Source organism: Plectropomus leopardus, chromosome 24 (assembly GCF_026936395.1).
Source record: "Plectropomus leopardus strain MGB_pleo_1.0 chromosome 24, ASM2693639v1, whole genome shotgun sequence".
In the NCBI taxonomy this organism is placed as follows: Eukaryota; Metazoa; Chordata; class Actinopteri; order Perciformes; family Serranidae; genus Plectropomus; species Plectropomus leopardus.
In genome coordinates this window covers 15,033,874-15,048,081 of record NC_142199.1, presented here as the reverse complement: position 1 = coordinate 15,048,081, position 14,208 = coordinate 15,033,874, and the positions used below count along the sequence as shown (strand labels likewise).

General features: G+C 39.8%; 1 protein-coding gene across 5 annotated transcripts in view; it reads left to right on the top strand.

The window, feature by feature from the left end:
- The window catches only part of LOC121962649 (diacylglycerol kinase zeta), a 113,548-nt gene that overhangs the window by 51,986 nt on the left and 47,354 nt on the right, over positions 1-14,208 (top strand). For 4 of the 5 annotated variants that reach the window (XM_088074427.1, XM_088074426.1, XM_088074425.1 and 1 more), the window contains 9 exons: positions 203-258; positions 1,510-1,572; positions 2,189-2,262; positions 3,880-3,991; positions 4,325-4,411; positions 4,650-4,762; positions 5,562-5,662; positions 11,456-11,535; positions 11,972-12,016. In XM_088074427.1, coding sequence (XP_087930553.1) covers positions 203-258; positions 1,510-1,572; positions 2,189-2,262; positions 3,880-3,991; positions 4,325-4,411; positions 4,650-4,762; positions 5,562-5,662; positions 11,456-11,535; positions 11,972-12,016 — 731 coding nt within the window. The remainder of the gene's footprint in view (positions 1-202; positions 259-1,509; positions 1,573-2,188; positions 2,263-3,879; positions 3,992-4,324; positions 4,412-4,649; positions 4,763-5,561; positions 5,663-11,455; positions 11,536-11,971; positions 12,017-14,208) is intronic. The other variant, XM_088074424.1, reaches the window with a different exon arrangement.

Genomic DNA, 14,208 nt, shown 5'->3' with positions numbered 1-14,208 from the left:
TGTTCACGTTAACAACCAGAACAACAAAAACACAAATGTTACTACACAATATATTGCGTCAGAAGCTCCTTATTATTGTTCATATTCATATTAATGTGTAAAGATTAGTGCGACCTGTGTGGAAACTTTACTTTTCCATTTAATTTGCTAAATATTTATGAAAAATCTTGATTTACCGTGTCTGTGTGTGTCACTATTTCAGAGGCCAATCCCGAGAAGTTTAACAGTCGTTTTAGGAATAAGATGTTCTATGCTGGGGTGAGTTCTTCTTCATGTTAACTCTTTAAAACCTGGGCAGATTTGGTTTGATCTCTTAAAGAAATAAAGAAAGAAAGGTCATCTAAATAATGAGAATCATTTTGTAACATTATTTTAAATATATAATTATAATTGTATTTTTTTTTCCTGAGATTTTTTCTGCATTTAAAAAATGCTTCTATTTTTAAAAAAGAAAAGAAAAAGAAAATGGGAAAGTGCAGAGAAGATTTTTAGATTATTTTCTAATATAATTTTTAATGTGTTATTATGACAATTATAAATATACTATTTGCTTAGCTATTTTTTAATTTGAAAGAACTTGATAAAAAATTCAAAAGATTACCTAAAAATTAATTAGAAAAAACATACAAACAAATGAAAAAAAGTAAAAAGATGACACTTCTAAATATACTTTTTCCCTAGCTTTTTTTGTTTTTTTCCCCTTGACATTTTTCCCTAGCTTTTTAAAAATTATTTTCTAAATCTATTGATCATTTGCTGCCAAGTTGCACATCACCTTTTTTTCCCCATGTCTTTGACAGAAATTACACCAATTAGCAAAAGGTTCTGAGATCTATATACCCGTGAAAGCAGCTGAAAGAAAATGATGTGTTGGTTCAGGTTTCAAAGGATGGACATCAGTGTGTGAATGTTTCTGTCTCACTTCTGTCTCACTTCTGTCTTCCTTAATGACACACTCTTAACAATTTGACATTTTGCTGACAAACTAACCATCAGACAAGAAGGTCATCTTTTGAACCATTTTGTCCAGTATACATCTGTAGACTGCATACAAATGTAGTTTTATCAAAAGTTGCGATCAAGACCTACAGAGACTAAAGTCCAGAAAGGGAAAACACATTTAACAAAATGACATGAGACTTTTAGTGAGAGAAACTTCCAGTATTGGTGTCGCTCAGACCAGCTGTGTCGCTGCACTGCTCGGGGGCGCTCCGTTTTTCTTTGAAATCTAACAGTTTGAGGTCGGAGGTCACACCAGTTGCTGTGTTATAAATGTCTGCTGTTGGTCCTCGGGCTCCTTTATGTGGCGAACATGAGGTCAGTCAGATCAGGCCGCTGTGTCGGAGAGAAAATAACTCTGCGGTGATGAAGATTGAATGCTGTCTCTGACTTTGCCAGGGGGCAGTGCAAGATCTCTGCGTCCTACTGTGGGTTTTATAGAGCACTCCTCTGAGGCTGCCCTGCTTACCTGTCTGTTTGTGTGTGTGTGTGTGTGTGTGTCTCATACAGACAGCGTTCTCAGATTTCCTGATGGGAAGCTCCAAAGACCTGTCCAAACACATCAAAGTGGTGGTGAGTAGCCATCCGTCAAACAGTCAGTCATTTGCACACAAACAGAGTCTCTCTTTTTGTCTGTCCGTCTCTCTGTTGTCTTCGTCAGCGGATGCACGATGAGGGTCTGGAATTTCATGGTGGCCTGTCGGGCTCGCTGTTTTCTCTCCATCTCTGTTTTGCTTCTCCTCTTGTCTTCTGGAGGATTTAAGAATTGGGTCATTTAATAAAAAAAAACAGCACAGAGCAGGGACAAGGATTATGTAAAAGAGGGAAATGTTAAAGCTGGAGTGCAGAACTCTTGTTTCCACCCTCGGGCAGTGAGAGTAATTAAACAAACATTGTTGATGTGTATGTATAGCGTATGCCTGCAGGTAGGCTCCCTATATTCCTCCCGCCCCTGAGAGAGTCTTTTCTTTCATGCCTCTGCACCGGCAATAGTTGTGGCTGGAGGCATTATATTTTCAAATTGTCTGTCTGTTTGTCCTGTTCTCTTTTACTACTACAACAATTGATTACTAAACAATTGATAGCCTCTGCAGTATCAGACGCTGTATCCAGTAGACACAACCCATTTTTAGGCATGCAGACCTGTTTAAGTGAAGGAGTTTAAAGTTGACTCTCTGTTACTCTGCAGTGTGACGGGACAGATTTAACGTCAAAGGTTCAGGACTTGAAGCTGCAGTGTTTGGTCTTTCTCAACATCCCCAGGTAATACTACTGACACCACTACTGTTACACCACCTGTTACCATGTCGACTGCGTTTTTGGGTTGTCTGCCTGTCCGTCTGTCTCATTCTTGTGAACACGCTATCTCAAGAACACCTTAAGGAAAATTCAAATTTGGCAGAAACGTTCACTTGGAGGATGAACTGATCAGATTTTGGTAGTCAAAAGTCAAAGGCCAAGGTCAGTGTGGCCTTGTTTGTCTCGTTCTTGTAAATGAGATATGACAAGAGCACCTTTTAGAGGACTTTTTTCCCTCAGATTTGACACAAAAATCCTCTTGGACTCAAGGATGAACTGTCGCCAGTCATTTATGGCTTTTATCAAGTACATTTAACCATGTGGTTACAACCCTTAACATTGCAAGAACTGAGCATCAAGTGCTAAATTGGAGATAATAAGAGATCAAGAAAGTCCTAAAGTAGCTTTAGACTATCCCTGGTGTATCACTTTATATGCAGTCTGTTTCTTGGCACATTTGCTCTGTGCAGGTCCCCAGGAACAATGGACAGCTAGTCTGGGTTTTTTTGTGTTCCGTGTTAGCGATCTGGTCAGCCAGGTGTTGTATTGTTCCAGTAACACAGGGCTGAGGTTGGGACTGAAACACAGATCAGGACAAAGGAGGAGAGCGGTGAATAAACAATAGCAGAATGACAGAAAGTCTGTAAATGAGGAGAGCATGATTTCATTAAAACTGACATCTGCACACCAACCTTTTGTGTGGAAGCAGATTCCACGAGTTGGGAGCCTAACCCTGAAACCTGGCACACAAAGCCAGGTTTTGGTGCCACCGTCCACAATGCCATCTCAACCCATTCTCAATGTCCGCTGATGAATATGATTTTGGCAAAGACTGGTGTGCACCAAGTCTGTTCTGGTCTAGCTCTATTTGTTTTGACAGTTGGCTGATAAAAATCATATAGCATGTGAGGATTTTAACGTGCAGTCTTTAAATACAGTTGCTGTCAATCGTTCTCAGAATTTTTTTTTAACGTGTTTGATATTTGTGACTGGCATGGGGCCGAGGGACACGTAACTCAGCGCGTTACCTAAAGTTAGCTTTGTTTTGGCTTTAGGCTGCACAATCCTACGCGCCTCTCCATCCGGGATCTCAGCCAAACTCTGAATGTTTTTCCTCTTTTTTTTTTTGTTTTTTGGCCTTTTTGGCCTTTTTGTCATATTAGCACAAAAATTAAAATCTTGTAAAGAGGTCCCCCGAGTTCAAAACAAACAAACTGAAATCCCAACCCTGACATTTTAATGGATTATCAAAAAGTCTGCATGTGGCTCAGCATAAATGATCAACACTTCAACACTCACATTGTAATTTTCCACATTTTAATACGTTTGAAAGTCATGAAATATGTTTCAGAGTTCAGTAAGCAGGAAGCAATATTTTTTGTTTTGGGGGATTACCTTTACATAAGTGGAATCTGCATCAGGTGTTGATTCTTTGAAAGCTTCCCTGAAACAGCAGAAATTTCTTCAGCAAATCCAGCTGCATTAACAGTTTCAATAAATGGACATTTTATTGATGTAAGTGTCTCTGACTGTACTGATGGCTGTGATGATGACGTGGTGTGTGCGTGTTGTGTTCTTCAGATACTGTGCAGGTACTACACCGTGGGGAAACCCCAGTGAACACCACGACTTTGAACCCCAGCGCCATGACGACGGATACATCGAGGTCATCGGATTCACTATGACCTCACTAGTATGTAGCTTACTGTTCCTGAAATGTACAATAAATAAGTTTTGCAACTTACAGAAATTAGGAATGGGAATTTAAAGCTTGCTACGATTAATTTATTTTTCTTTCCTTTCTTAGTTGGGTAGGTGATTTTGTTTTAAATGTTCAAAATTAAATGTATTTAATTAAATACAAAAAGATGATCTCCTATTAAAGGTTACAAAAGTGCGAGTCTACCATCATAAGTTAAAAAGCCACAATGACCCAAATGTTGGAGGATTTGTGATTTTAAATTGCAAAGTAAAATGTGTGTGTGTGTGTGTGTGTGTGTGCGTGTGCGTGTGCGTGTGCGTGCAGGCCACTTTGCAGGTTGGAGGTCACGGCGAGAGGTTGAACCAGTGCAGAGAAGTGACCCTCACCACTACAAAGCCTCTGCCAGTACAGGTACACACTGTATACACAGGTACACACTGTATACACAGGTACACACTGTATACACAGGTTCACACTGTGTATACTCATGTTACTGTAGGGTTACGTGTTATACAGTCAGCCACATTCTTCACAGTGAGAATCAGTGACGCATTATCACCACGTTGTTCACTGATTATGAATCTAAATGCACGCACTGAGGTAGTTTGGGGATGAACCTGTTAATATGATTGATTGGTGTAATTGTTAGGTGGATGGTGAACCTTGCAGACTCACTCCCTCTGTGATCCACATCAGCCTCAGAAACCAGGCCAACATGGTTCAGAAGACCAAGCGGCGGACGTCACTGCCGCACCTCAACGAGTAAGTTACACACAGATTGTCACAACTTCAGCCAGCTGAGTTAATTCAGACTTTCTGACCCTGCTGCCAAATAGCATGATGATGCGATTTTTTAACAGAGGAGCCGCTAACCCAACTTGCTTTGCCTGGGGGCCACTTTTGCAGAATGACAGGGGGCCAGGGGACAGTTGCAGCCCCATACATGTTTCTAGGATTTCAGGACGTTTCTTGGATATTAGGATGTTTCTAGGATTTTGGGACATTTCAAGGATTTTAGAACATGAACATGCTCAGATTTAGGAATTTTTTGGGGATTTTAGAAGGTTTCTAGGCTTTTAGGAAGTTTCTAGGATTTAAGGAATGCGATTAATGATTTTAGGGCATTCCTCAGATTTAAGGATGTTTCTAGGATTTTAGGACGTTTTAAGGATTTTAGGAGGTTTCTAGGATTTAATGACATTTACTGAATTGTTGGATGTTTCTGGGATTTTTAGATCATTTATAAGATTTTAGGATTTTTCAGCTTTTCAGGACATTAGAGGCTTGGCTAGGGATCTTCCATTGGTGCTTTTTTGATAAACAAGCTCTATTTTGATGCTTTTTATGCACTCTGGCACCTTATGTACTGTTATGTACTACAATTCTCAGTATGTGATTTTTTTAATGGTGAAAATGGTTTCAGGGGCCATCTGGCACCCTTTCAGGGGCAAGATTTGGCCTGTGGCCATAAGTTGAGTATCTCTGCTCCAACTGGACACGACTACATACAACTTTTAATTATGAGTTTTCTGAAAGCTGTCTGGTCTTTTTTGTGTCTCAGTCAGCAGCCGGTCCCAGAGAGGCTGAGGATCAGAGTCAGTAAGATCAGCATGACCGACTACGAGGCTCTGCACTATGACAAGGACAAACTACGGCAAGCATGTAAGAAAACACACACACACACGTGCACACTGGAATCCGTATATATTCCAAACAGCATATTTGTAGACACACATCGGGGAACTGATGGAACTGGACAAACTGTGTGGGAGTTTTGGTCTTTAGCTGGTGCAACACTCAAAACACAAAAATAAGCAAATATATGGAGGTCAGAACAAAAAACAGACCCAGAAAAAGCATTAGGATTAAACCTTATAGTTTTGGTTGAAAAATGTTTTATTCGTGACATGATACAGAGTACAGAGTGGGGAGTGTAGCCAGAGAGGCAGCTGCATCAGAGACAAAGTAGTGCATTTTTATTTTTTATTTTTTGGCTAACAATTTAACTCCTTTCAAACCTGGATCAACATCAGTGTTTCCTGTGCTGCATTCAGATGCCCTTCACAAGTAATAAAACAGCTTTTGTGCTGCTGGCTTTAAAGTCGTAGCAGCGGTGGTTGTTGTGGTGGTGACAGGAGTGGCGGTTTGAGTCGGATACTTAGGAGGAGGATACAACACGGGGATCTGGTAGGTCTGAGGACACACACGATTGGCTAAAGTCTCCCGTCACAGAAAAGATTTTCTAAAGCCTAAAAACAAAGCCAAAAGGAGCTGCAGAAGTTTAATTTTTCGGAGTCCCAAAGCCAAAATAAAACTGCCTATTGCATCTTTGAACTCCTATATTTTTCTCTGCAGAGAGTAATCGGTTATATAAGCTCATATTTTCAGCCATTGTCTCATAAGTATGTAGTCATGGTACCCAGTAAGGAGTTAAACAGGGCCAAGAAGCTGCAGGTCGATGTACCTGAATGACGGCAGCATCTTCACGCTCAAGTGGGAATAAATAAAGCTGCGTGATGATTAGGAGGTGGAGCGCTGATGTGAAGGTCAACGAGATCACTGCAAGCTGTCTTCTTCATGCCGCATCTCAGACACCCTTCATTTCTGCTGAGGAGGGGCTGGATGCGTCTGCGTTCAAACAAAACACACACAAAAACTAGAGCAGCACGCTTATGTTTCAGGAATATAGAGTGGGAACGCTCCTCTGTCTGTCTGTCTCTCATTAGGAACAATTACACTCAGCTGGCTACACACACACACACACACATAGAGACACACACACATGCATATGCAGTCAGTGGGTTTATTTTAGTTTAAAGTTTTGACACAGGGTGGCGCTGTTAGCTTTTACAATACAGTAAACGGCATGTTAACATTTTGAAACCTTGATTGACATCAGTTTCATCATCATTTGTATGCACTACTTGGGGGGGAAATATGTATACATATTACCTTCATATTAATAAAATAAATCACAATCATATGTTTTTCTTTTTTTCAAATTCAGTTCTGTCGTTTTTCGGACCGATTTCATAATTTTCATATCTTGTCCTCTGGTCTCTGGTCTGTCTAAAGTTTTTTTTCTCATTATGCAAATCAATCACTGCTCTCAACTTGTGGATGTGTCACACTTTGGGGAGACGGTAAAAATATGCTCCGTACTCCGAGGCGCTGCCGTTATATCATCTCTCGCTGTGGCTCCATCCCGAACATGAAGAGAAAATGGAGATTGTATAATAAAGATTCTGATGACCTTTCATGACTGCACATGGCTGCGCAGCATTACACAAGAGCTATCATCTAAGAGCTGATTCAAATTCTGATCAAATACTATGGAGACGTTGTTTTGGCTGGTAAAAATAACAACGTATGAGTACCAAATGTTAGATAAATGGTAGCAAAGTCATTGGACAATCATAAAGAAATGCTGTTAGTTATAATATATGAAGTGGGTTTTTCCACATCCCTAAAACCTGTTTCAAAGCCAAAGGTATCATGGGAGGAAGGCAATGAGCTATAAAAGAAGAATTAACCCAAACATGATCAAGTAATCAGTAAAAAATACAAGAAAATTACCTGGAAATTATTTAAAAGAAATTAATAAATAAAAAGAATAGAAATAATTAATTTCTTAATTTAAAAAAAAATGTAAAAATTTAAAATACGTAATTATGATTATTATAAAAAGAGTTTTTAACAGTCCATCGAAGTCTTTCTACAAGACTGTTACATTTATGACTCAATGTGGACATAGTTTAATGCTTTGAAACCTGTGCAAATTAGCTTGATTTCTTTCAAACGCACAGAGAGAAGGCAAATGAGTGATGAAAGAAATGACCAAATATTAGCAAAAAAAGTAAGAAGTATAAGAAAATTACCTGTAAATTAGTAAAATAATAATAAAAAATAAATAAATCAATAAAAGTAAAAGAAAAGAAAGTTAAACCCACCAAAGAATAACCTAGAACCTAGAAAGTGCTTAATAATTTTGTCACATTATGCACTGTGCATTTTCTAGCTTTTTGAGATCTATTACTGTCTTGCAATTTGTCGAACATTGCCAAGTTGAACAAGTTGCTCATTGCCTTTTTTCCCTTGTTTTTGAAAAAAAAAAAAAAAATCACACTAATTTAAGATTTAAATACTTGTGAAAGGCATCTAAAAGCAGCATGAGAAAAAGTATGTCGTTCCAGGTTTCAAAGGGTTTATACTGATGTGAAACAAAGAAAAACACCTCATCCTCACATTTGTTGAGTTGGAACCTGAGGATATCAGGCTATATGACCCAATTAATCACTTATCAAAGTGCTTTGCAATTAATTTTCCGCTGCGAGACTAATTGACTAATCAAATAATCACGTTCTAATCATGCTCTAATATGTCTGTGGAAATCCTTCAGTGCGATTTACATTTTCCACATTTTGTCTTCTTGATGCAAAACCCTGAACACTGCTTGTATTTTCATGAGCTGTCTTCACAAAACAGTGCATCAGCGCACACAACAAACCATCTGCCCGTGTGCAACTTGAAAAGGTCAGATAAAAAACAAACTCAAAGACAGTCCATTAAATGAATGCAGCATTTGCAATTTGAAAGCGTGTTTGGTTTTAAGATGCACTTTGCAAATATACTGCTGTGCTTTTCCTGTCATATTTCTAAAGGATTTTTGGGAAAGAATTAGAGAAACGCGGACAGGCTACATTTTACTTAAATCTGTCAAAATACGACTAATGCTGTGTCTCAGTTAAGATACTTCCATTAGTACTACACTGTGCGCACTGTGTCATTACTTTTGTAGAGCCCAAATCTTGACATGGTAGCGTTGTCTCAAATCAAACACAGCTGATTTTTTTAACGTACTCGATGGATATATGTCTCTCAAATTGTCACAGTTTTGTTTATATCCATGTTAGTGAGCACTTCTCCTTTTCCAAGATAATCCAGCCACATGACAGGTGTTTCTGTTTAACTCTTTAAAAACTGTGCAAACTGGCGTGATTCCTTTCAAGAACATAAGAAGGCAATGAGCGACTTTACAAGAAATGACCCAAAATGTTGGCAAGAAATTATGAATGAATTAATGAAATTAAATTAAAATACAAGAACATTACCTGAAATTCTGCAAAAAATCCCACAAAAAAACAAAACTAACAACAACTATAAAAAGACAAGCCAAATACAAACAAGGAAATGACCTGAAAAGAAGCCCCCCCTAAAAGATTTTTTTCCTACATCATTTTAAATACATATTTTTTTCCCCATATATTTTTTGTTAATTCTCTCTCCTTCTTCTTCTTCCTAGCTAAGCCAAGAATGTCCTTAAAAATGTCCAAAATATCCTAGAAATGTCTGTAAATCCAAGGAATGTCCTCAAATTCTATAAATGTCCTAACATCCTAGTAACACCCCAAATCCTAGGACCATCCTAAAATCCTAAAAATGTTCTAAAAGCCTAGAAACATCCCAAAATCTTGGAAAGCCCTAAAATCCTACAAATGTCATAAAATCATAGAAACAACCTAAAATCCTAGAAATGTCCTAAAATCCTAGAAATGTCAGACAATCTTAGATCTTAGACATACTAAAATCCCAGAACTGTCCTAAAATACTAGAAACTTGGGACATCATATTGTCATCATAATCATCATGCCATCATAAAATCTCAGAAAAAGTGGCCCTCAAGCAGAGCAAGTTGAGTGTCCCTGCTGTATCCAGGTCTCCTTATACATCCATGGTCCAACCTCTTCAACCTCAAGTCCAACAGTCCACACTCAGCATTTTGGCCGTTAGGACACCATCCAGGTTCTCATAGCGTATTTCATTTTTTCATACTTCTTGGTATAAATGCACTAAAGATAGCAAACCTAAGCACAGAAGAATCGATACAAGACACAACATGAGCTTCCATAGTCAAGTTACTACAGCTCACTCCCACTGCAGTCTTTGTCTTCCACACTGAGACATTTAGTATCAATGAGAGGTGTATGTGTGTGTGTGTGTGTGTGTGTGTGTGTGTGTGTGTGTGTGTGTGTGTGTGGGTTTGACAGCTCTTTCAGCACAATGATCTGTGTGATGTTGAGCCAGCAGTGTTTGTGTTGGTGCAGCTGGCGGCAGGCCTGCGCCGCCTCGGGGAGCACTCTTGTTTCAACGACCTATGTCGGCTTACAGATGACGAGCCAGCTTGGTCAGGCTCATTTAAGGAAATAAAAAAAACACACCAACGTTAACTTGGCACGGAAACTTGGCACGGAGCGTAAATTATCATTTGTGGAGATGTCCAATATTGATGTCATTCTTAAATACTGGGCTTCACTAACTAAACTGTACAAATGTGCCGCACATGATTCGGCTCTATGTGCTTTAATTATGTTCAGCACAGAATTTGTGTTTATGCACTTTTTATTCTCCTTTTTGATATTGAGGAACAGCAGGCACATTTCGAACTGGAGTTACTTTGAAGTAACTTCCAGTTGGCCTTGTCTCGTGGCTGAGTAGGAGACGTCTACACAGTCTACGCGTTTATGTTCTTTTATTCTCTGTAATGCAGAGCAGTGATCGTGCTGAGCTGAATGTTTGCAGCGGAGATGTCTTTGTTAGTTTTTTGTTTATGAAAAACAAAAAACGCCACATCACAGCCTCTAGCTTCTTGTTCATTAATACAAAAACCAAAAGCAACCCATAGTGTCCAGTCACAGTCAGGGGCGGATCAGAGGACAATGAGCCTCTGGGCACAGATATGCAAAGGGGGCCCCACCACCTCTCCTACATAGACACACTGACTTTGTGGTGGTTTTGTGTGTCTTTGTGGTCATGAATCAGATTTTTTGGGGGTTTGTGTCTCCAAATGGTGTTTTTTGTGTCTGTACTAGTTTTGTGTCTCCTTGTGATTATTTTATTGTGTGTCTTTGTATTCATTTTGTGTCTCTTTGTATTTATTTTTCTGTCTCTTTGTAGTAATTTTGATTTCGACATGATTTTTGGAGTAACATTTTGCAAGTAAAAGTCAGGGCGGCCCTTTGACACAACGGTCCCCTGGGCCTGTGTGCGGTCGGCTCACTTAGTAATCCACCCATGTTCGCAGTTCTTGTGGTCTCAAAGTATCTGCAGACCTGACATGTGGTTTTGAAATTGCACAATACCTCACACACAATGTCAAATCTGCTTTGACTTGTGATTTTAAGGACTTGAAACAGCTCAAAGAGGATGTTTTAACAAATATTTCAGAATAATTTACAGCCAGTTTATCAGCTGCTGGTGGTTCCCAGTTTCGGTCCTCAGAACCACTGTGCTGCTTATTGTCCTTCCTACATATTTAATTTGACACCAGCGCCTGCTATATGACCAGAATGAACACCAGCAGCACTCAGAGACTCCTGGGGGCCGAAGTTGAGCACCGCTGTATAAGTAGATATCAAAGTGCTGTTGGATAATTGTCTTGTTCCTCTGTATCTCCAGCCATTCCTCTGGGACTGATCGTGGTTTCCGGTGACAGCGACTTAGAAACCTGCAGAGAACACATCCAGCGTTTGCAGGAGGTAAGGAGGAGAGAGGAGGGGACGGTGAGGGAGGGGGGTGTGGAGATGAAAAGACTGTGGTTCTGTGACACTGAGTGGAAAGAGAAAGCAGCGTCACAAAGGAAGATGAAGGGGAGAGGAAGCAGAAAAGTTTTTTTTTGTTTGGAACAAAGCTAATTAAAGTGTGTTTGGTTGAGTTAATAGACAGCAAGGACTTTTTGCAGTCGTAAAGTTTGTTTTACATAACATGCAGAGGCGTCACACTCTGAAAACAACTGTGTTGTGTTTCTGTCGAGATGTCAAGTTGTATTAAGACATCTATATGGCTGGGTCTCGGCTCGCTCTCATTGGCTGAGCAAATGCATGCAATTTTCAGTGCGCTGCCTCACAGTTTGAGTTGTCAAGCCTATAGATCGCTCTCCTCTCTACTCTGCCATGCTTCCATTTTCCTCTCCAGGACTTCTGTTCTGTGCATCCTTCCCTCAGGTGCTTGGGATTGCAGGTTGGTAGTTGGATGCTGGAGCTTGTCGTGTGTGTTTTTGTAAAGCTCAGAGGCACACGGGAAACTAATAGCTCAACATTTTATTGGAAAATATTACAGATGAGAATTATCAGTCAATCAATAACTTTCACTTTGCATTGTAAATATGCTAAAAGAAGCAGAAAAACATCAAACACAGGAAAGACGATGCGTATGGAAGGAGTGTAGTTGTATAGTGTGTGTTCTGCTAAAACACTTTTTTGGTCCAAACTGCTCATTGAACTTAGACAATACGTGTACAGGTGACAACATTCAACCACAGCATCGTTAATAAGAAAGCTTGAAGAAGGAGCTAACAGGTTACTGTGCTGCAGTTCTCTCAGGCGTGTTTGAATTTACTTATTTTTTTTGAGTCAAACCATCAAAGTCATGAGCAGCTTCCTGTCTGAATACAGAGATGGATTTTGGTGGAAAGGTTACAGCTGACACCAGAGCCAGCGTGAGTGATTGATGGCTGAAGGAGTCGAGTTAAAGACGGCTCCGAATGTTCCACCAAAATGACATCCAGCTTTGAATTTCTCCACCGCGCACACATGCAGGCACACATGCACACACACATGCACACACACACACACACACACACACACACACACACACACACACACACACACTATTCTAAACAAACAAACACCCACACACATAAACAGAACAGATTCTGTATCCTACTCCAGGGAATACAAAGTACAGCATGTGGCTAGTACTACATTACTAATGCATTACACAACATGGTTCGTGCACACAGCTGAAACCATGTTCTAAACAGGATCAGAAAAAAATTGAATATCCTTTTATTCACTCCAAATACCACGCAAAATAAAAACATACTAACGTTTTAGTCAGCATCAAAACAGAGCAGAGTGAGAGAATGAGAATAGCTCTACCGAAATGCTTAAAATAAAGAAAATAGTGTGCTTCACCTAAAAGAGTACCTCAACAACTCCGAGTCTTAGTTCCCAATCACACTGAGACAGACTTCAACCTTGGCAAAGCGCGACGTGCATGTGGAGATGGGCTGCGTGTGCAAGCGGGCGCTTAAATGCGAACAGAAAAACACACACAAACCTAACTCCTGTAATAAGACAGGAGATTACTAAACCTGCATGCAATCAGGACATGAGACATGAATTCCCCTCATATCTCACATTCTCCAGCGCTCTCTCACAGTCCAACTGCTAACTTGCTAGCTCGCCTATTTATCTGCATAGTAAACGCCATTATATACCCAGTAGGGAGATTCACCTGGCTGCTCATGCAACTCCGTGCATGTATTTGACGGTTAGTATTTGAATAATGGGGTGACCTTCATTGTAATTAAATGCGGCTTATATCAACCTTTTATCTGCATTTGTCATTGTCCCACTGTTCCTATCACAGTTACTGGTATTAAAACAGTAGTAGAGCCCGCTTCTTGCTTGATTTCGATTAGCTGAATGAGCCACATGGGGCCTTGCAGAGCAGTGCGCCTCTACGCCTCACGCTGAATATTTTTATTTTATTCATGTCTGCCGGAAAAATGTGACATGAGCAGCACAAGAAAGGAGCACATGCCTTGCATGCTGTATCATCATGTATGGGGCCCTGGTCTCCTGACATAGGAGCAAGACTGTGTGGCGGTTTTACCTCGTTTTTTGTTTGTTTTGCACCTCCTTGTAGTCAGTATGCATCTTATTGTGGTTTTGTTTCCCTTTATTGTAGCTCTGTGTCTCCTTGAGGCAGTTTTTTGTCCTTTTTGATCATTTTGCATCTCCGTATGGTCGTTTTGAGTCCCTTTGAGGTTATTTTGTGTCACTTTGACACACTTTTGTCACTTTGTGTTTTGTGTGGCTGCTTTGTGTTTTTTGTGGTTATATTGTATTTCTGAGATGCTCATAGGTAGGAATACATTTGGTTGGAAAAATACCTAATCCATTTAAAATAGTAATTATGGTGTAGTTTTTGACAATTTTAAACATATTGAGTTAAAAAATACTGGAACCAGTCTTAAAGATGTAAGTTTTTAGCCCCAAGCTATGAAAATATTTACCTTAACTGCAAAAAAACGGTTCAGCATCTGTCACTGGATACGCCTCTTTCATAATATCATACTTTCCCAACTCAGCACTACTCTCCAGCTCTACTGGCACTGTGGAAAGGAGGGAAATGGTGCTTTAGAC